Raw genomic sequence first — 20,288 nt, forward strand, 5'->3', positions numbered from 1 at the left:
AAACCCACAGGGAGTCTCTCCACTGAGTTCTATGGGCTTTGGATCAACCACTGATAGGGGATCAGTCCCTGTAATATCTGGGACACTAAAATGAATTAACAGGAGTTAGTGAACCCTAAGTCAAGCCTCCATTTCTAATAGTTGGAGCAGTGAAAGCAGAATAGAAAGGGTTAACTATAGAGGATTGCAGAGTTGTTGCAAGCATGTACTGTAATGTTTTATTAATGGGGAGGTATGTGTACATAAGTAAGGGACTTTGAATACATCTGTTCAAGTTTGCTCAATACAGAGCAGTGTAAACAAGGAGTTAAAACTGATTAAAACAAACAAACAAAAAAAACAGTGGACCTCAGGACAGGCATTTGGAATCTGGATCCTGCTGGAGTTTATCTACCCATCTTTCATTTGGTGGGTATTAACATGCTCCATCTGCCTTTCCTGAACAGAGTAGAATGGTCCTGCTCTTTGAGGAAATTATCATAATTTCAGAAAAATGTCTGTGCTTCTGCTCAGATGAAGCACAGGTCAAAGACTAAGAGAGCAAGATAGCAGAAGGGGAATCCTGCCAAACCACTCTTCTCTGACACACCCTGATACTCATTAAACTTCGCAGTGAAGGAGGTATGAATTGGTATGTTATATCTAGAGAGTAGCGGTGTTGGTGGCTTTGAGGATGGAAATCATGGAGTAACTGGGTTGTTGCCTATCTTGCCAACAAAACATGTAACCAGTTTCTGCAAGGCCGCAGCACGGATCCTAGAAGTATGCAGCACTTCCTCATGGTTGGCTTTCTCTTGACTGTCATAGTTCATCACTACCTTGTTGGTGATCAAGGAGAACCCAAAGACTCGGAGGCCACAATGCCTGGCTACGATCACCTCTGGAACTGTGCTCATACCTATAGCAGGAGACAGAGGAAGCTCAGCATGCCTTAGGGTCAGACAAAATTCACATCAAGAATGAAATCCTTGAGACTGAGAGCCCTCGGCCTTTTCAATGTCTTCTATTGTAAGGCGAGTGCTTTTAAACAGTGTGCCCCCTTCTTTTGCTGCTCCTTCTCTTTTTGTGGCATCAAAGATATCTAGGCAGCACTATGGTTACCATTCCTCACTAGCCAATAAGTGGCCTGCATTTGATTCTGGAGCTGCTTCTCTCCCCAAGATAGAGCCACATGTCACCTTCTTCATAGCCGCCATCCTAAAAGTATTGAAGTCTTGTATTGCTCAGCCTCCATCTTTCTGGGTTAAAGAATATTACCAGGAGACACGGCTTTAGGAGAAAAGGCTGCGGGGACATTTTAATTTCTTTCAGTACATCACAGAAATACTTCTTAGACAATGACACAAAGCATCCTGAGCTGCTTAAAAGCTTCACTGTAACCAAATGCTGAGCTGTAAGGATCTGTATGAATCATAACAATTTCCTTGCAAGAGGCTAGTGAAGGCTCATCAATTGCTACCTGTAACAATTTGTCATGTTATGGGCATCATGAAAGTGCTCTACAGTTGTGCCGTACAAATTTCATAGACATTAGACATTAGGGCTGGAAGAGACCTCGGAAGATCGAGTCCAGCCCCAATTCTTGATGCAGAATACTTTAAAAGTGCGCAACTGCAAGACAAATTAACCCTCATTTAAAGAGGGTTTATATGAAGGTGCTCCAAAGTGGAACACCTTTATTAACTTCTGTTTGTCCCTGCATGTGAGTAGGGCTGGGCTGATGCAGCCCAACGCCACCTCCAAAGCCATCTATATGGTTGGGAGGGGGAGAAGGCAGAGGAGTGACGTCTGGTCTGGGGTTTGCCCAGCCTGCGCTGGAAGGAAGAGGGGTGGGGCGGGTGGATTGTAGGCCCCCTCAAGGTGGGCACCTCCAATCTTCCCACTTGCAGTGAAGGCTGGGCAAATCCCAGACAGGAGCTCCCTCCCCTGCCTTTTCTCCCTCCCATCCTACAGACAGCACTGGAGCTGGTGGGGGGGGGGGGGTGGAAAAAGAGGCAGGGCTAGGGGAGGGAGGCTGGAGACAGGTAGCTTGTCTACTGGATCAGCTCCAAAATGGAGCTTGATCCCCTCCTTCCTGACCTAACAGTGAATGTCTATTGGGTCGCAGGGGGAAGAGGGTTGCTGTAACTCATAGTGCTTTCTTTGAAGTACCATGAGTTATGGCAAGGAGCTGCACATCTGTCAATGCCCTCAGATGAAAAGCTCTTTAAAAAGGGAAAGTAAAACCTTTGACCTCAAGCATTTTAAAAAATGAAGTAACACACTTCATTGCTTTTTGCACATAACCCATTTCTCTCATAGTTTACTGGGGTGACTCCAGGGATGAATCTGGCCCATTCAATTTTGTAATACTGTTTATGTTTAGGAAAGGAAGCATTTTGGAGGTAGGCTCCTGAATGGATGCTGGTTGTCTAAAGATACAGAACTGTTCTGCTGAGTCAACCTAGCAGCTGGACTTAGTGGGTCCTGTTGTGACCAAATCAGGAATATATAGAGCTGCAAGTTTCTGTAAGTCAGAGGGACCTAGGGACTGGAACAGACACTGGGACAGTGCAGGAGAAATCCTAGGAACAGTCAAACTAGAACTGAGTTTAATTTTTAATTTAACAGTAAAGGCAGAGCCCATGGTTGGGATAAGTGTGGAAATATCCCATGTTAGGAGCAGAATGAGGACACTGTCTATTTATAGCTCTTCTGCATGCCCAACCTTTTCTGAATTACCCCACAAACCCAGCCCACACATCTCACCTACTGCATCTGCTCCCAGGACCTGGAGCATGCGACTTTCAGCAATGGTTTCATAGGAGGGACCTGCCAGCATGCAGTATACACCCTCCTGGATGAGTTCCAGGTAACCCAACTCCTGTGCACTCTCCTTAGCTAGGCCAAACAGGTCTATGTCATAGGCATCTGACATACATGGAAACCTCACCCCAAACCTGCAAGGAAAAGAAGAGCTCTACCAACTGACACTGGATATCAACCTTGCTGCTGCCACCTCCATAACTCAGGAGTTCAGCAGCGCTCACATTGCAAAACAAAAAGCAAACATCAAGGATGGACTATCATTAGGGCAGTCTCCTTTATAACTGTCAGCATGACTGGGTGATTCAGCCATCACTGCATTCAGTCCTGCCCTCTTGAACACCCCAGCCCTCCCTGCTAGCCAAAAGGGTTACTGTTACAGTAAAGACGGACATGTTATTCCTACAACACAAATGCCTTAATATTTTGGGGGCCTCCACCCTTGAGGAAGTACTGACAGCTTATCCTCATTTCCCCAATAACATGCTGGCTGCCACTCTTTTTTGAAGGTATACCTCATTACCTAATTGTTGTTCCTTTTTTTTTCTCGTGCATGTGGGTTATGTATAGGGATTCCTGTGAGATTTGCTGCTCCCTAAGGCTATTCCAAGGAACAGTGTTGGGGAGCATCCAGGAGAGTTCTGTATAACTATACCTTTCTGACTCTGGATCATGCAAGTTATCAGGACAGGTTTTGTTCCAAGGCTACTCATATTTTGCAGACCTGAGGGCTGAAATGGCAATTGGCCAGAAACCCCAGAGTGGAAAGTAACTTGCACCCACTTGCTTTAAACAGCAGTAAAGAATTGGAGTAACTTGACTAAAACTGATTGATATTTGGGTCCACTCTGCAATGCATACTTCAATCTAGTTTTAGATATCTTCAGTAATCATTTCTTTGTGAGGCACGTTCTGCACGCTGATGGATCTCACTAGCCATGTTTCCAGCTCTGGAGCAGCTGTTTATCGTTTGAAGTTCTGGCACCACATGGTACTGTAATAATAAGAGAACTCACTCTTGTATTTAAGTTGTGTTCTCACCTCCTAGTCACAGCAGAGGGTGACACTTGGAGCACATATTAGGATTCCCATGTCCACATTTCAGGTAACCTAACTTCAGGGTGGAGGAGTTGACTCCTCCCTTTCTCACCTATAAACAGGCTCCACCCTGCTCTTTTTCTCTTCTAGAAAAAAGCCTGCTCCTGCTCAGGTCAACAAAAGCTTTGCCAGTGACTCAGAGAGAACAGAAGGGGTAAAAGGACCTAATTTAGAGACACTGGAAAACCAGCAATACAAACTTCAAGCCAACCTCAATGTGGTTTAATGGAAACTGTTCGAGGCCTCAGTTCACCTGGACTGTGGCTTCCAATTGCCTTCAAAGTTTAGTTAGCTGTTCAATTTTATATTTGTACTACCCCAGCATAATAAGGCCCGGAGCCTGAATAGGGTTTTTAAATGTTAAAGTAAAATGAATGTAAAAAAAACCCAGTCCTTCACACATGCAATCAGAGAGAATAAGCATGATCAAAAAAGAAAACTGTTTCCTTAAGTTCATGGAATATGGCCAGCTGTCCATATCCTAATATGTTAAATTCAATCCTCAGATACTTGCTCATATACCCTCTTAACATCACTCTCTCTTCCCTAATTCTTGTGTGCTCTGTTTGGATAAATTCACTCTGTAGGCTGAGATGCACTGGCTTTTAGTTCAGCTAAGGCACTGCAACACCTAGAACATGGATTGATAAAAACCTCTCTCATTTTGCTTGTCCTGAATTACCTCTGGGTCAGTGATACAAGAGTCTGATCTCCCAGGATGCTGCACACTTCACAAGACAACTTCTCTTGAGAAGCAATGAGACAACTACTCTACCTTTGAATTTTGTCCAAACAGTTATTGTTCAGCTGGCTTTTTATCTCCCTTTCCTCCAGGATTATCTGAAGCCAGAGAGCTGTCAATACTTTCTCCACATGACTTCCTTGCATTTGATTGTTCTTTCTTTTAATTATTACCAATAGCTATAAAGATGTTTAGTTTTAGATGGGCATTGTCCTTCTCTTGCCATTTGGACTACAGAAAAGATGAAGTCCTTTTTTCTGGGAGCAATATTAAAACCTTTCAGGTTTCTTCTAAAGTCAGTGTCAAGCCTGGCATGAGATCAGCAGGGATCTGACTTCAACCAACAGGCATGCAGGACACAGTGATACTAATGAAACCTTGCTTTTTTAGAAAGAGGCTTGCAGAATCCAGCTGCCATTCCTGCAAAGGCTGCCCTCTAGCAAGATTTGGGTATTAAGCCAACAGTGACTCTAGAACAGTGCTTCCCAACCTCTTCCTCAGCATAACCCCATTTATGGCCCCATTTCCTCAGCATGGCCCCTCACTTCCAACCCACAGCCCCCTATCCCTACAACCCCATCCACTGATGTTGCGACCCCATTTAAGGTTGCAACTCACAGTTTGGGAACCACTGTGCTAGAACATTTGTCAAAATGCAACAAATCTGTTTCAATGCAGCAAATGAATTACCCTTGGCATTGCTCTTTCCCTGTCCCACAGTCCCGTGTTGTTGGACTAATTTTCTTCTTTGCCACTACAGTATACTATTGACAGTCAATAAATCCTGCTAATTTTAATTCTTCACCATCAAAATCTGGTGCATTTGTCTATTTCCACTATGAAAAGCCTCAGACAAAAAGTCCAGATCATATTTCTGTTTAACAACTGCAGCCTTCTCCTCTGACTTTCTTGATGTTGGCTACTTACTCCTCCAGTATGTCTAAGACTACTGTGGATTTTCAATGAAAATTCAAGATCTGTGATGGGGTATTGCTGACAGTCTGCTGTACCACAAAGAACTAAGTGATCTTTAGGGAGCTGTCTGCAAGTTAGCTGGGCTTCTTCTTTTAACAAAGATCTGGCCCCTTCTCTCTTTTCTCTGACCCTGTTAGATGAAACAATGGCATCCTCACCTCAGCTGTGCTACAAGATAAGCCCCCAAAAATGTATTGAGACCCCCAAAAATGTTTTGAGACAGCTGCGGATATTTCCTCCCAAGTTTCTTGCACTGAGCAGTGATATTGGAATTTGTTAGCTATCTTGTTTGTAATTGCATTCCACCGATGGGTATGTTTTACAGGTTCTTCTCTGTACGACATCCACAAGAGCGTAAGTCAGCAACAACCCAACTAAGGAGCTTAGATTCTTCAGATCAATCTATAGCACTTCTTGCTAAATCTCCGAAGGCCACCATTCAATTCCTGCTACATCAACCAAGATCGCTATCATCATAAAATTTTCTGAGTGGATATATTTCCTATAGTTAGGAGGATAATAGTAGGAGAGAAAATGATAAAATAGTCTGAATACAAGCCTGGGCATCAAGGAACTTCTGAGCTGAGACCCTAGTTCTGCTGCTGAATTATTGCATGGCCTCTGTCACATACTTCTCTCCCTCTTTTCTCCATTTGTAACATAGTGTGAGAGAGAGCAATAATCCACCTATTGCAGGGTTTCCCCTATTGTTCATATTTGCACAGAGCTTGGCAGGTGTAAGATGTTAAGTACTATTAATGAATAACAAACAACTGTTTTCATGGATCACCCCCATCATGCAGAATGATGGAAAGGATAAAAGGGCTGGTATGAAACTCACTGAAGAGCCCCGCTTCCCCAGTGATGCCAACTGTCACACAAGCTGCAGCTTGTATCAAATTAGAAATAATCGTGAATAATGCAGGCAGCAGCATGGAAAACATTGCAATTAATTATATCAGTTAATTGAAGGGGCCTGGCAGAGGTGGCCCAGACAATCACAGAGTGCAGCAGCTTTAGTATCGCTATTAGTGGAACAAGCCCGGTCACACTTCCTGTGTGGCTGGTCCCACCACTGTGGGGACTGGTGTCTGTTTTTTAACAGTAAAACCATCTCAATGTGTGCATGGAAATTCCCCAAAGGCTTGCACCAAGTAAGCAACAATAAGGGAAAGTGTCCAGGGAAGGAAAGGTAGATGGCACAGCAAGTGAAGTTGCTCCTCTAGCTTTTCTCTTGTGGGCATATATTTGGTAAATATTTTGTCAAACACAATTAGCAGTCTCCCTCTGTTTGGCTGGAGTGGGAAATGATCCTATATGCGTGGACTGAAGTGTATTGGGGGGCCTAAGGGCAAGGAAGGGGGCTACTGAAGGTTAGAACTGAAATCCATTGACTGAACCCAAATACGAACTAAAAGACTGGAACAGCAGGAAGCATGGGTGGATCTAGGATTTTGAAAAGGGGTGCAGATGGTGCAGTTCATTATCACATGTAACACAACACTTATTTTTCTCCAGTTAAAAAGAAAATAAAAGTTTTACTGCTATGCTAGGGGCCTTGCAATATATATTTAATTTAAAATCAAGGCAAAACCAAATATAACTATTGGAATGTGCACTAATTTGCTAGATTATATATTCAATTAAAATAGAACAAACCAGACAAAAATAGTCAAAAGACTGAAAAGATACTGTGTCATCAGTCCTCTAGTCATTATAGTTAAATGTACATCTCTTATTCAGATTCATAAAAAAAAAATCTAGTTGTCTTGAACATTTTGACAGTGACTCCAATACTTCATTGGCAGGCATGTCTGCACCTGAATTAGTATTACCATACTTGAGTTAAAGTTTTTAGCTAAAGCTAAAAAACAGACTGTAGGGCTGTGAAGAAGAACAGAGACATTACAAGGAATGGTTAACAGACAGTAAAATGGCACAAGAAAGGCTAGTTTGAATAGTCGAACAACAAGACCATTAAAAAGGAGAGATGGCTGTTGATATCTGTGGAGAGAAATTAGCAGGAATAAGGTAGATTTTAATAAACCATGAAGTCAATTGACTCAGTGCTGCCTGAATAGAAATACCACCTGCCTTCCCAGGCAGTTGGTTTTAAAGTTTGGGAGCAGAAGAAAGCAAAGGGGGTGTCACTATATGGCCACCCCTGGGATGGCTGGGATGTCCCTAGGGCACTGTGACTGTGCCAACTCTGCCCTCTGGGTGCCTACTAATATCATCTGCCACATCTTGCTGATATAAACGATGAATTAAGAGGCTGCCCTTGAGCTGTGGCTCGGTCACAGTCCTGACAGACTCCTCTAAACCCTGTGGGTTGCTAGACCCCTTTATTGGATCCCACACTCAGGAGGTGCCTTATGATACCCCCAAGCTTTATGGGCTAGATGCATGACTCCAAAACCACCCTTTTATCACATCCCATGTCTCACAGATTTTATGAAGACTTTGTCTTCTTGTGTTGAGGCCTCAGCTTAGTCTGGCTTCAGTAACTACGCCCTCTGGCACTGGGGTCTGCTCACCCCCTGCCACTGTGCCCTCTCTGGCGCTGGGGTCTCCACACTGTAGTGTGCCCCAATGAAGCCTCCTCCTCCCCAGTAGCCTCATCCCAGTCCACCAGTTTAAATAACAGAAAGCACAACACAACCATAACATAGGTTCCACACTCTATCCCCTTTTAGAAGACAAGCTTCTCTACTGGGCCTCCCCACCACCGCCACCAATACCTACAAGCTCCTATAGCCCCTTAATCCTACCAGAACAGGCAGTCAAGCATCTCTAGTTATCTTCCTCTATGAGAGCTCCTTCCCTCTTGGCTGCTGCCAGAAAACCAACTATCTAGTCCCAGCCCTGGGTTTTATATATGCTCAGGGCCCTGCCTTCTTCCGGACAGCTGACTGGCTACAGGTGCAGGCTAATTTCCTCGTTAGCCTGCTGCCACAGTAACCTGCACCTGTGGGGTTTCTGCCTGACTGCTAGGGTCCTCTCTCTAGGCAGCAGCAGGCATCTTAGTGTCCTGCGACAGGGGGATGCAACTACACCATGGTACTCTCCATGGATCTGTCCCTGGAAGGAAGTACAACAGGCCAAGAGTGGAGTGATGAGTGTTGGTAAAATTGTGTGGGAAAGTTGCAAAGAACCTGTCTGCACTGCTAACTTATAACCAATGTTATTAATCTTTCAGTAAATGTAGTGTTGTTTCTCTTGTTTGTTTCTCTGTTGATACATCCGTACACGAGCCTCAGTTCTCAAATTTTGCTTGCTTACCTTTCGTCATTTGTCCCACGCAGTGGGTTCTGTCCTGCAAAGCCCAGCATGTTGATATGATCTCTAATGAACATGATGTCCCCAACTTGGAAATGTTGGTTAAGTCCCCCAGCTGCATTTGTGACGATTAAGATCTCTACCCCAAGAAGGAAAAACACCCGGATGGGAAAGGTTACCTACAAAATCACCAAATAACAAGATACCTGCATGATAAGTTTCAGGCTTCTTAGCTTGGAGACCTGCCCAATGGTTCCAAGCACACTATGCACATTTAGGCACATAATATACTGTTTTCTGCTCAGAAGTTCTGGTTCGGATTAATAGGTAAACTGATTTACAGTTTCTTTCTGTGCCTGCCTCTTTCCGTTTTCTTCACAGAGGGGTATTGAGCAGTGACAAAAACAGAAAAAGGAGGTGATGCTACTACTGATTAGCTGGTCAATTGAAAATTAAATTTACTAGCAGTTCACAAAGTAACAGTCACTAATCACCAACATTAGCAGGATAAAAATTACGTGCCAGAATAGCATTGGGAATGGAAAAAGACAGAGGGACAAAGGAATCTGCAGATTATGGGCTGGGCTGGGGAGACAGTGGTATGGGCTTTCAGGAAAATGCTTCATTACCTCCCTCTGATTTAAGAAAGCAAACTATCTTTGCCATGGTGCTCCACTTCATTTAGTCTATGCTGCTTAAAACCTTTATGTCATCTTCCCTGATTCAGCTCTCTGGTTTCCCACATGTATCTTTAAGCTGACCATACAAAAAGTCCCCTTAATCAAAAGGTCTGAGTCTCTGAGTTATAGCTGCTTGGTCTGTGACCAGCTCTTCATCCTATTTGCACTTCAAAGGCAGCCCTACAATGAGAATCTCAAAAGGCAGCCCTACAATGAGAAAAGTGAACTGGATTCTGTTTGGCTTAGCATGTTATAAGTGTCAGCTAAATTCTCTCTGCAAAATCATTGTTATAGGTGAAGATGTAGGAGACAGAGAAAACCCAGCTGAAGTTTCAGCTCATGGATGGCATTTGCAGGCAAATAATCATTTGTCTTGTAAACTGGGCTTATTGGGTATGAGAACACTGAACAAGAATAACTCTAGAACTGATAATGTTCTTTGCCTAATCACTGTTCTGAAAGTAACTGCCCTCTTGCTAGTACATGTCCATATCAATGTACTTTTATCACTTTTCTGACACAGGGCCCAATTTTCACACCTAGCTATTTTAATATGATATCACGTTCCATATTGGATACGTAGATAGGTACCAGATAGCTCATGAAGTTAACCATTGTAACAAATCCACAAACACATAAAACTAGGCCTGTGTAAATAGGGAAGTATTCAGTTTGGATTTGGATTCAGCCAATCTGGAGGGCAGTGATTCGAATTGGAGGTCCCGAATTGGCACCTATTTGGAGAGATTTGGAGATTCGGCTATAGAATATACTGGGGAATCACTGAAATACCTATAACTTTGTCATTTTGTTGGCTGACTTGGATAAAAATTGCAAGACTGGTAGCCCCTTCTGGGGGCATGAATCCTGCTGAGTTTCAAGGAGATAGGTGCAGGGGTTTGTGGGAAACTGCACCTCAGGCTGCTGACAAGCAGAACTTGTGACATGGATAACACTGTGTGTGTGTTAAGGCGTGCACTCACTGGCACTGCGGCCTCTACACAACATGGTAGTGTGCCCCCAATGTGGCCTCCTCCTCCCCTACAGCCTTAGCTTAGCCCACCACTTTAAATGACAACAGGTAATAATAACTTAGTGAGCACTAGCACAGTAGCACCAACAGCATCTCAGGCAGCCAAACTGTCACAGACTAGAGCCTTTCTTTTCTTTCCTGCAGAAGCTTCTTCTCCAGCAGCTGCCAGACAATGCTCCCTGCCAGCCCCAGCCCTGGGGGTTAGATGTGCCCAGGGACCTGCATCCTTCTGGTCAGGTACTAGGAGTGTTGGTCTAAGGACATGGCATTGGCAGACAAGCTCCTTTGGGTCAATCTAACCTGGTAGCTTTTAGAAGACCAACTGAATAGTTAGAGAAATATATCTTAGCAAGCTTTCAGGTTGAAAAACCCTTTGTCAGGCTCAGGAAGTACCTGCTGTTGGTGTGTATGTACTCTTCCTGGATGGAAGGAATAAATAAAGAAGCAGAGGCTGGCATGAAATGCAGGCAAGAAAGCCAGTCAGTGAAAATAGAAATGGACGTGCCGGGGGTGAAGAACTGGCTGGCTGGGGCGGGGAGGGAGAAATGTAGCAGTGCAGGTAAAAGTGTAGAGGTACCTGGGGAGTCAGATATCTGGCAGGGAGTAGTGTGTCATAAATCCATTGAGTCCATGAATTTCATAGTCCATAACAACCTGATTGCCTTTTATGATCAAGTAACTAAATCCTTGGATGATGGTGTTGCCATGGACGAAGTCTTTTTAGACTTTAAGAAGGCCTTTGACACTGTCTCTCACCCCATCCTCATCAATAAATTAAGCGACTGTGGCACTGATGCCTACAAAGTTGGATGGGTAAAAAATTGGCTGATGGGGCGCACCCAGAGAATAGTGGTGGATGGGTTGTACTCAACCTGGCGAGATGTGAGCAGTGGGGTACCCCAGGGCTCGGTCCTTGGGCCCGCACTGTTTAACATCTTCATCAGCAACTTCAACAAGGGGGTGGAAAGCATGCTGTCCAAGTTTGCTGATGACACTAAGATGTGGGGCGAGGGGACACACTTGAAGGGAGAGAGAGGCTGCAACTAGATTAAACAGATTACATAAGAGGGCAGATGAGAATAGGATGGGGTTCACTGTAGATAAATGCAGGGTGTTGCACCTTGGGAGAAGGAATCCACAGCATACATACAGGCTGGGGAGTTCCCTTCTTGAAAGCACAGAGGCAGAAAGGGATCTTGGAGTCATTATTGACTCCAAGATGAACATGAGCTGCCAATGCCAGACCGCAGCCAGCAAGGCCAGCCATACCTTGTCATGCATCCAAAGATGCATCTCAAGCCGGTCTAGAGAGGTGATATTCCCCTTCTATGTGACTTTGGTCAGGCCACAGTTGGAGTACTTTATCCAGTTCTGGGTGCCAGACTTCAAGAGGGACGTGGCCAGCCTGGAGAGGGTTCAGAGGGCCACTCGCTTGGTGAGAGGGCAGCAGGAGATAGTCCCTATGAGGAGAGACTGAGGGACCTGAACCTGTTCAGCCTCAGCAAGAGGAGGCTGAGGGGGGACCTGGTGGCTGCCTACAAACTCATTGGGGAGATCAACAGCAAATAGGTAGAGCCCTTTTCTCCCCAGCACCACCTCGGGTGATGAAGAACAATGGTAATAAGCTGATGGAGAATAGGTTCAAGTTAGAGATCAGAAGGCAATATTTTACAGTTAGAGTGGCCAAAATCTGGAACCAACTTCCCAGGGGAGTGGTCCTTGCCCCTACCTTGGGCAAAGTCAAGAGGAGGTTGGATGATCACCTGTCTGGGGTCCTGTGAACCCAGCATTCATTCCTGCCTGTGGCAGGGGGTCAGGCTAGATGATCTGTTCAGGTCCCTCCTGACCCTAGCTACTATGAAACGATAGGCCTGGCTGTGAAAAGTGATTTGTTGATTCCCTTTCAGGATCAGGCCTGAGAGACTGGAGACAGAGTGTTTTTTTTGTGAGAGATGTGCCCCCACAAGTAGTTGGGTATTCTTGTGTTTGACAGATTCTGGTGTGCAGTTTGTTGGGGTACTGGAAATTGTTGGCAGGTTTTGTGTTTTGAGCTGTAGGCAGTTGCTTCTGGTTATGAGGTTAGTGAGGTTCAGTGCTTGTTTGAATTTAGAAACCACTTTTCACAGCCAAGCCTATGAACTTCACTTCATCAGCCTCCTAGGTAGTAGGTACTGAAATTCATGGACTCAATATAGACATTGGATTTACGACACTACAACCTGCTGGACATCTGACTCCCAGGTACCTGTGCACTTTTACCTGCTATATACCCCTTCCCCTGTACCCCAGCCTGTCTCTCTCACACCCTGATGCCCCCATTTCCATTTTCACTGACTGGCTTTCTTGCCTCTGTTGCATGCCAGCCACTGGCTTCTTTACTATTCCTTCCGTCCAGGAACAGCACACACACACACCAACTGCAGGTGCTTCCTTAGCCTGACAAAGTGTTTTTCAACATGAAAGCTAGAATCCCAGGCAGCTAAGCTAAGCTCACCTGGAGCCTCACAACTCCATTGCAACCAACAAGCCTCAGGCCTGTCAAAAATGACATGGGTATGGAGATTATAGCACGTCCTACTTGCTTTTCACTAAGGGGATCCTTGATCCTGGCATTTCCTGGGGCTGCCAGCAGTTCCACCAGGCCTCCCTGACCCTGGCAGAGTGCAGGTTTAGTGGTCATGCCCAGGACCTGGGGCCTCCTCCTTCCCCATAGCCCTAGCTCACACCTCCACGTTCATCCTGGCACAGAAGCTTAGCAGGGACATGTTCTTCCCCTGCCAGCGGGTGATGCAGTGAGTTCTCTTTGCAGCTCTGAGAGCGGGGCATTAACTGGTTTAAAAAAATAAAATGGAAATAGGTGCAGATGGAGTGAGGAGGGTGGCACTCACTCTGTCTGCAGCTTGGGTAACCCCAGCAGTGGGAGGTTCACCTTGAAGAACACCAGCTGCTCCAGCAAACCAGGATCCAAGGAGGTGCGGTGGGGTGTCACAACATCCCCAGCAATATTGAACACCCTCTCACTTGAAACACTGGTCGGTGGACAGGACAGGTGTTTGTGGGCAACTGTGGCCAGATCCTGCCACATCTGGGTGTGGGTTGCCTAATAGGCCAAAGGGTCACAGTGCAGCAGCTCCATGTCTTCCGTGAGATAGGTAGCCACCGAAGCCTTGGTGCTACCCACCCAAGGCTGGAGTCTGGTGCATCTGGACCCCAACACTGAAGCCATGCCCTTGGTTCAAAATGGCAGTAGCTGGCATGGAGGAGACTGGCTGGTGCTGGGAATCCTGGCATGGAAAAATGAATCCCCCTCTTCCACATCCCCTCACGTCTGCCCTTTTGCCTCCCTAACTCTGTTGACTAGCATCTCCATCCAGTGATTGAGGGTTTTGGTGCTGCCAGTGCACATGCTCTTTTTCACCCTTGGGTTGCATATGATTGCCAGCATGTGGATCGTACTAGACCACAACAGACCCAGCTATTTCCTGATGCCCTCCTTCAGCCTCACCAGTGCCTGCATACCTGGTGACAGTGGCTTGCCTCAGCCAGGAACATTGATCCCCTGGAACTTCTCCATTTGGTTCTGAAGTTCCCTTGCCATGAGGATCACTTGGCTAAGGAGGGCATCACCAGCACTGAGAGTTTCAGTGGCCTTGAGGAAGGGCTTAAGGACTGCCAGCATCAGGCATGTTGAGTTCCACCGAGTGTCCACATCCTGCATGATTTTGTGCTGCAGGATGCTCAGCTCTGCCTGTTTCTCCTGCAGTATCTTAACCCCCTTTGTACTGCGGTGGAAGTAGCCTACCATCTTCCTGCATTTTGAGCTGGGTGGTAGTGATGGCGTGAGCACTTGCAGCCCTATCTCCCTCCAAGGCATTCCTGACTATAAGATGCAGCTTGTGTACCAAACAGTGGATGCTAACAAAGTTATGCATCACGGATGGCCTTGACCATATTGGCCCCACTATGGTGACCATGCACTTGCAGGTGAGGTCTCCCTGTGCAGCGAGCCACCCCTGCACCATGCGGTTCTTGGCCACCATGGCCTTTGCTGTGTGGCACTCATCCATCATGTTGGCTTGAAGGAGAGCCCACCAATTGCCTGACTATTTGCACCAGTGCCCTGTGAAGGAGAGGTAGGCGTGATCTCCACCCCAGCTGCTCCAGACGTCGCAGGTGAAGTGCAAGGCTACCTGCGGCCCTGCTTGCGCAGCTCCTCCTTCAAGTACTCCCTGCATGCCTCATACAGGGAGGGCACCACTGTTCTGCTAAATGTGGCTTGTGCAAGCACTTGGTAGGATAGGGCAACGAGCACCATGAACTGCCTGAACCTGGGCTGCTCAGCTAAGGAGAAGGGCTGGCCATCCAGAGCAAGCATCTTCCCAGAGCTCTGGGTGATCTCGCTTGCCCTTGCAATGCACCCGCTTTGTCTGCAGCTTTACCCCACTGCTCCAGGGTGGTCTGCCTCTGCTTTGTGGGGACGGGGGCTTTGGAATGAGTGGGGGACTTTCTTTTAGGCACACTCCCACTGGTGCCAGCCTGAAAAGGAAAGAGGGCAAGGGGGTGCTGCCTCCTGAGATGCAGCAGCATTGCCATGGTGGTAAAGTGTTTCACCCCTTGCCCTGGCTGATCTGCCTTCAGCAGTGCTAGCATACAGGAGGGCTGTGCAAAACTTTGGTCCCTGATTCAATTCGGTGGAGATTTGGCCCGGTTTGGTGGCCGAATCTCTAAATCCGAATTGAATCGGAACCCTCCGAGAGATTTGGAAAGATGCAGTGATTCAGACATAGACGCAGCTTTAAATGTGTTTTCTACATACCTCTAGGTAGCAGGCAGCTTGTCAACACTGAGATGCTGGGGTACATGGAGTGTCCCACAGAAGTGTGGGGAGCTTCCCAGCAGGCTTGCTGTGTTTGGCAGCAGACTTGGAAGTAGACCAGAAGCACTTCTGATCCATTTCCAGGTCCACTGGGGAGGAACAGTGGGGGCTGGGGGGAAGCACCGTCATGCACTCCCTGGCAGACCTGGAAGTGGACCAGAAGTACTTGTGATCCACTTCTGGGTTCACCGTTGAGCACGTGGAGGGGCCCCAAACACTACTGTGGGATACTCCACACGCCCCAGCATTGCAGCATTCACAAGCTGTGCTGATACCTTGAGGTATGTAGAAAAAACATTTAAAGGTGTGTCTGTGTCAGAATCCCTGATTCTCTGAATCAGCATCGAATCTTCAGATTTGGATTTGGCTGAATCGAACTGGGGACAGTGATCCAAATCAATGAATCAAATCACTGTCCCTGATTCGGGCTGAATCCGAATCCAAATCAAATTGGACCTGCTTTGTACACCCCTACCTCAAAATGATTCCATACTCCACTACTCCCCCACCCCTTCTGGGTTGAGGGTGGGGATCCTGCCTTATTCCTCTCCTCAGCAGGCAGAGGCACAACAGGAGAAGCTGACTTAGCTTAGCCACTTGCCTCCACAACCTCCTCTGAGGTGCCTTCCTAACAAGCAGACCTGGGTCTAGGGGAACTTTGAGGGATGTGGAGCACAAACTCAGATTTCCCCTCGGTCCTCAGAATTTCTTTAGCTAAGGTGCTCAGGTCCCCTGGTTTTAGATGGAGCTCCTCCTCTGGCAATAGGAGGCTCACACTGGGAGATAAAATTGGGGTGGAGGAGACTGTCCTTCTGCTGCCGGTGCCTATTTTTGGTATTAGGGGAGATGGTGCAGGTGCAGGGACAGATACTGCTCTCACTTCCTTGCTGCCATTGGCAGCAGAAGACTCATGGCTGCCAGGAAAGACCATGCGTCTATGTTTGCGGGGTGGAACTTGCAGCTCTAGCTCTCCCCTACCCTCTCTAGCCTCTCTACTTCCCCTGCCAGAAGACCTGGCACCTGCCTTTCCAGCACACTTCATATTAATCTTTTCTGTGCTGGAAAATGTGTCTATCTGTGTAACTAACTAATAATATATGTTGTCTTCTTCTCTGATGTATGATTGTGTCTGACTTCTGTGTTGTGTTTAATAATTTGAATCTCTATCTTAATTCTTCTTCTTCTGTGTTTTCTTTAGTCTGTATGTAACTATAACTAATAATAACTATATATAATCTCTTCTTCTTCTATGACTGCCTGACTTCTTCTGTGTTGTGTTCTGTTTGATAATATCTGACTTCTTCTATGAAGTATGTGTGTGAGTGTGTGTAATGTATGTGCTTCCCTGCACAGCGATGGATCACACTGCCAGGGAAAACACAGCTTTCTTTTTAAAAGTGTTGAAAACTGCCCCCAAGAACAAATATAAATTGAAAGAAATGGATTGGATAGGGATAAGTAGAGGGATTCTAGTTAGTAAGCTATACCCAATCCTTTCCAAGAACTGGAAGTAGCAGGAGACTGATTAGGTAGGAAGCCAAGGCAGTCCAATACCCTTCAGACTGCTGTTCAGACAGAAATAGCTCACAAAAGGCACAGAAAACCTGTAGACAGAGGCTTATATGCTGCTTCTATGTCCTTCCCGCAGAGCACTGTGATTGGAAGGGGATTCCGGGAAAGATCACAGTCACTGGCCAGCTAGAGATGTCTGTCTTTCCCCCCCTGCTCCCCCTCCCTCTTCTCAGTTTCTGTTCCCCTGAAAGACTGCCTTCTGAATCTCCGAATCTTTTCTGAATTGATTAGGAGTTTTTTCTTCTTCTCCCAATTCGGATTTGGTGATTTGGCCTCTGAATCAGGCTGAATCTTCTCTGAATTGAATTGTGGACCAAAGCTTCGCACATCCCTACATAAAACCTCATTGTTGTCTTTAAGGTTCACTCTATGTGGGTTGCCTACTGGGGATGGGAGCTGGAACACACATCCCTTTGCTTCAGGCCCTTGAGCTAAAGAATCCCTTTTATTTGTGAGTGAATTGTGAGGACCTATGATACTAGCATGGATAAAAACTGACTTTAAATGAAAAATTAAAAATAAGATTTACTTAAATTTAATATATTTTTATTTTAGAAATGAATATACTTAAAATTAGGTTATAAATTATGACAATGTATGTTGAGACGTCTGTTCATTATTGTCTATTACAGTAGTCTGCAATGCTTTCTGGTGGCAGGCAAGAATGACTCAGCTTGGTTCTGAGGCAGGCCAGTGCTAGGACCTGGCTACTGCTATGGCTTGTCTCCACAACCTGGTCAAGGCACAGGATGGGTGAAGCTCTCAGGCACTCAGCTGCAGCACTGTGAGGCATGGTCTAAGGTAGCATGGGTAAAGAACCTCACCACTGAACACTGCCAAACCCCTGAGCTCAGGTGCAGGATGTCTCCATCTGATATTGGGATCTCTCAATTGGGATCTGAATTATTTTAAATTAAACTACATTTTAAATGCTTGCTACCAAAGATTTTAAAAAAGTGAAAACACTGTACTGATGGAAATCACCAGCTAAGCACTTGGAACCCCCATTTGTTGAAATCATAAACCAGCTGTTAACTGCAGTAAAATGATCTGTGGGTGTAAAGAGAATATTTTATTTATTCCATTTATTAAAATAGTTCTATTCAGTAACTAATTAATTCAAAGTTGAGAAATCAGTTGGGAGCTGAAAAAGCACGAATGTTTGTTTTCCTCTTCCAATCTACAAATAAAAACTAATTATGAGGAGATGAGACCTACTACCTTTGAAATCTTGAAGGATATGGTGATCAGAAACTATTCAATTCACTGACTACAGATAATTCTACCTTTGTTTAATAAATCAGCTAATTTTAAATGCAAAAAACATTTTGATCAACTTATTTTTTCTTATGCATCCAGTATATTTAAAGTAGCTGTATTTAAGTAATTAAAAAGAAATAATTTAAAAATGTGCATTTTTAATTAGATTTTACTTTCCATCCAAATGCAGATAGACACAAATCATGCATAAAAGGTAATCATGCAGTAAATAAGAAATGTGTCATTTATCATTTTCTAACCTAATTGTCACGGAGTCACGTAAGTGCCCCGTGACTGTGAGTGTGATTGGCAGAGCTGCCAATCACCTGGGCAGCTCAGGTGCCGGTTACCAGGGTGACCAGGCAGGTCAGGTGGCTAGAAGGGGGCAGGGCTGGGCCTTTATAAACAGCTTAGGCCGGAGCCTGCGTAGCAGTTCTCCCCTGGCTGCTGCAGGAGTGGGAGCTCTGCGGCTGAGCTGAGCGGCCGGAGTCAGTGGTTGCGGCCGTGTTGGGCTGATGGGCTGCGATGATGCGGGGAACCATGAGACTCTAAAGTGAGGCAGGGTTACAAGCCCCAGATGGGCTTGGAGTTTATTATGAGCAGGACGCTCTATTGTTTGGGTTGCAGCCATTGGGGTTGAGTTTGTTACAGTTAATCCGGAGGACCGGGTGAGGCTATAGGGGAGCAAGGAGGCCTCAGGGGAGCTCCCCAGCAGCCTGGGGGTTCCTGGTGCCCAGCTAGGGCACAGTGCCAGAGGGGTGCTATTGTTGGTGCCAGAGAGGGCAAGGCCCCAGAGTGGGCCAAGAGAGAGCGTGAGGCGTGTGGTGTCAACCCCAGAGAGGGCAAGGCCCCAGAGTGGGGCAGAGAAGGGGAGAGAGAGAGAGAGCAGGCAAGGAATGCCGGCAAGGGTGCTGGCATTAGGGCGGCGGTAGCGAGCCAGGCCCATGGGTGCTGGCCACAGGGGGCGTGATGCTGGCCACAGGGGGCGTAGTGCTGAGCCAGGCGCAGGGGCGCTGGCAATAGCCGGACGCCGGTGAGACAGGCCCAGGGCTCAGGGAGCGGGCTGGAAGATAGGAGCCCAGCCCGAGGGGGTGCCAGGCAGGTGAGGATTCGAGGGTGCCCAGTCCACCCTAACATGGTGGTAGGGGGCGCTAGGGAGTTCACAGCCACTCCTAGGCCCCACTCCCTCACACTAATAAACATGTAAGAAGTAAAGAATCTGAATAAATGTATGTTAAGCCACATGACTGCTTAAGTTCAGATATAGGATAAATTATATGTATAAATTACTAAATTGTATACATGCAAAATAAGATTCAAACAGGCAATTTAAAATGAAATTTCTTGTTTTAAATCACACTGACTAAAAGCCATCTATAGCAGTGGTTCTCAACCTTTGGTATCTTACTGATCGACATGGCAAAAGCAAAACAGGAAGTCCCCAGTCTTTAGTTTAAAGACACCTGTGCCTTTCATTAAAAGACATGTAAAATCTTAAACAAAATTTGCTCCTTGCAAACATTTCATATCCTGCAGCTAGACATCATGGCAGAATTCCATTACCCATTATGAACCCCAAAGGCAGTTTTCTAGCCATGTAAGTAGCATTTTTTTGCACAAATAATTAATTTGTGGTTCTATTACCCATGCACTATAGCTGAATACATAGCCAGCCATCTACTGAGAATGTGTAGCAAGCTGTACTATATATGTGGCTAAGTACAGACAGTCAAAAAGCCTGAGGCTGAATCAATTCAGCCTTTGCAGGTTAGTCCAAGCTGCACCTTTTAAAATCCAAACAGAAATGACATTTACCTTTGATTCAGGAAATGTAGCCATACGCCTGCAGTGGCTTAGGCCAGAAGGCAGGGGGTGTTAAAGCAAGCCTCTCTGGCACATAGCCAGCACAGGCTGCTGCTTCTTCCTGCTGCCCCCAAGGTCTCTGGGATTTGCAGTCCAAAATTACAG

At 46.0% G+C, this 20,288-nt stretch overlaps 1 protein-coding gene across 1 annotated transcript in view; it reads right to left on the minus strand.

The window, feature by feature from the left end:
* Positions 1-346: 346 nt before the first annotated feature.
* LOC109310329 (purine nucleoside phosphorylase-like) overlaps positions 347-20,288 on the minus strand; it is a 25,888-nt gene continuing 5,946 nt past the window's right edge. Inside the window, 5 exon segments of the mRNA XM_019535410.1 lie at positions 347-898; positions 2,749-2,939; positions 5,779-5,840; positions 5,842-5,953; positions 8,903-9,078. Coding sequence (XP_019390955.1) covers positions 681-898; positions 2,749-2,939; positions 5,779-5,840; positions 5,842-5,953; positions 8,903-9,078 — 759 coding nt within the window. The 3' untranslated portion in view covers positions 347-680.

Source organism: Crocodylus porosus, unplaced genomic scaffold (genome assembly GCF_001723895.1).
Source record: "Crocodylus porosus isolate Cpor-Errol unplaced genomic scaffold, CroPor_comp1, whole genome shotgun sequence".
Classification (NCBI taxonomy): Eukaryota; Metazoa; Chordata; order Crocodylia; family Crocodylidae; genus Crocodylus; species Crocodylus porosus.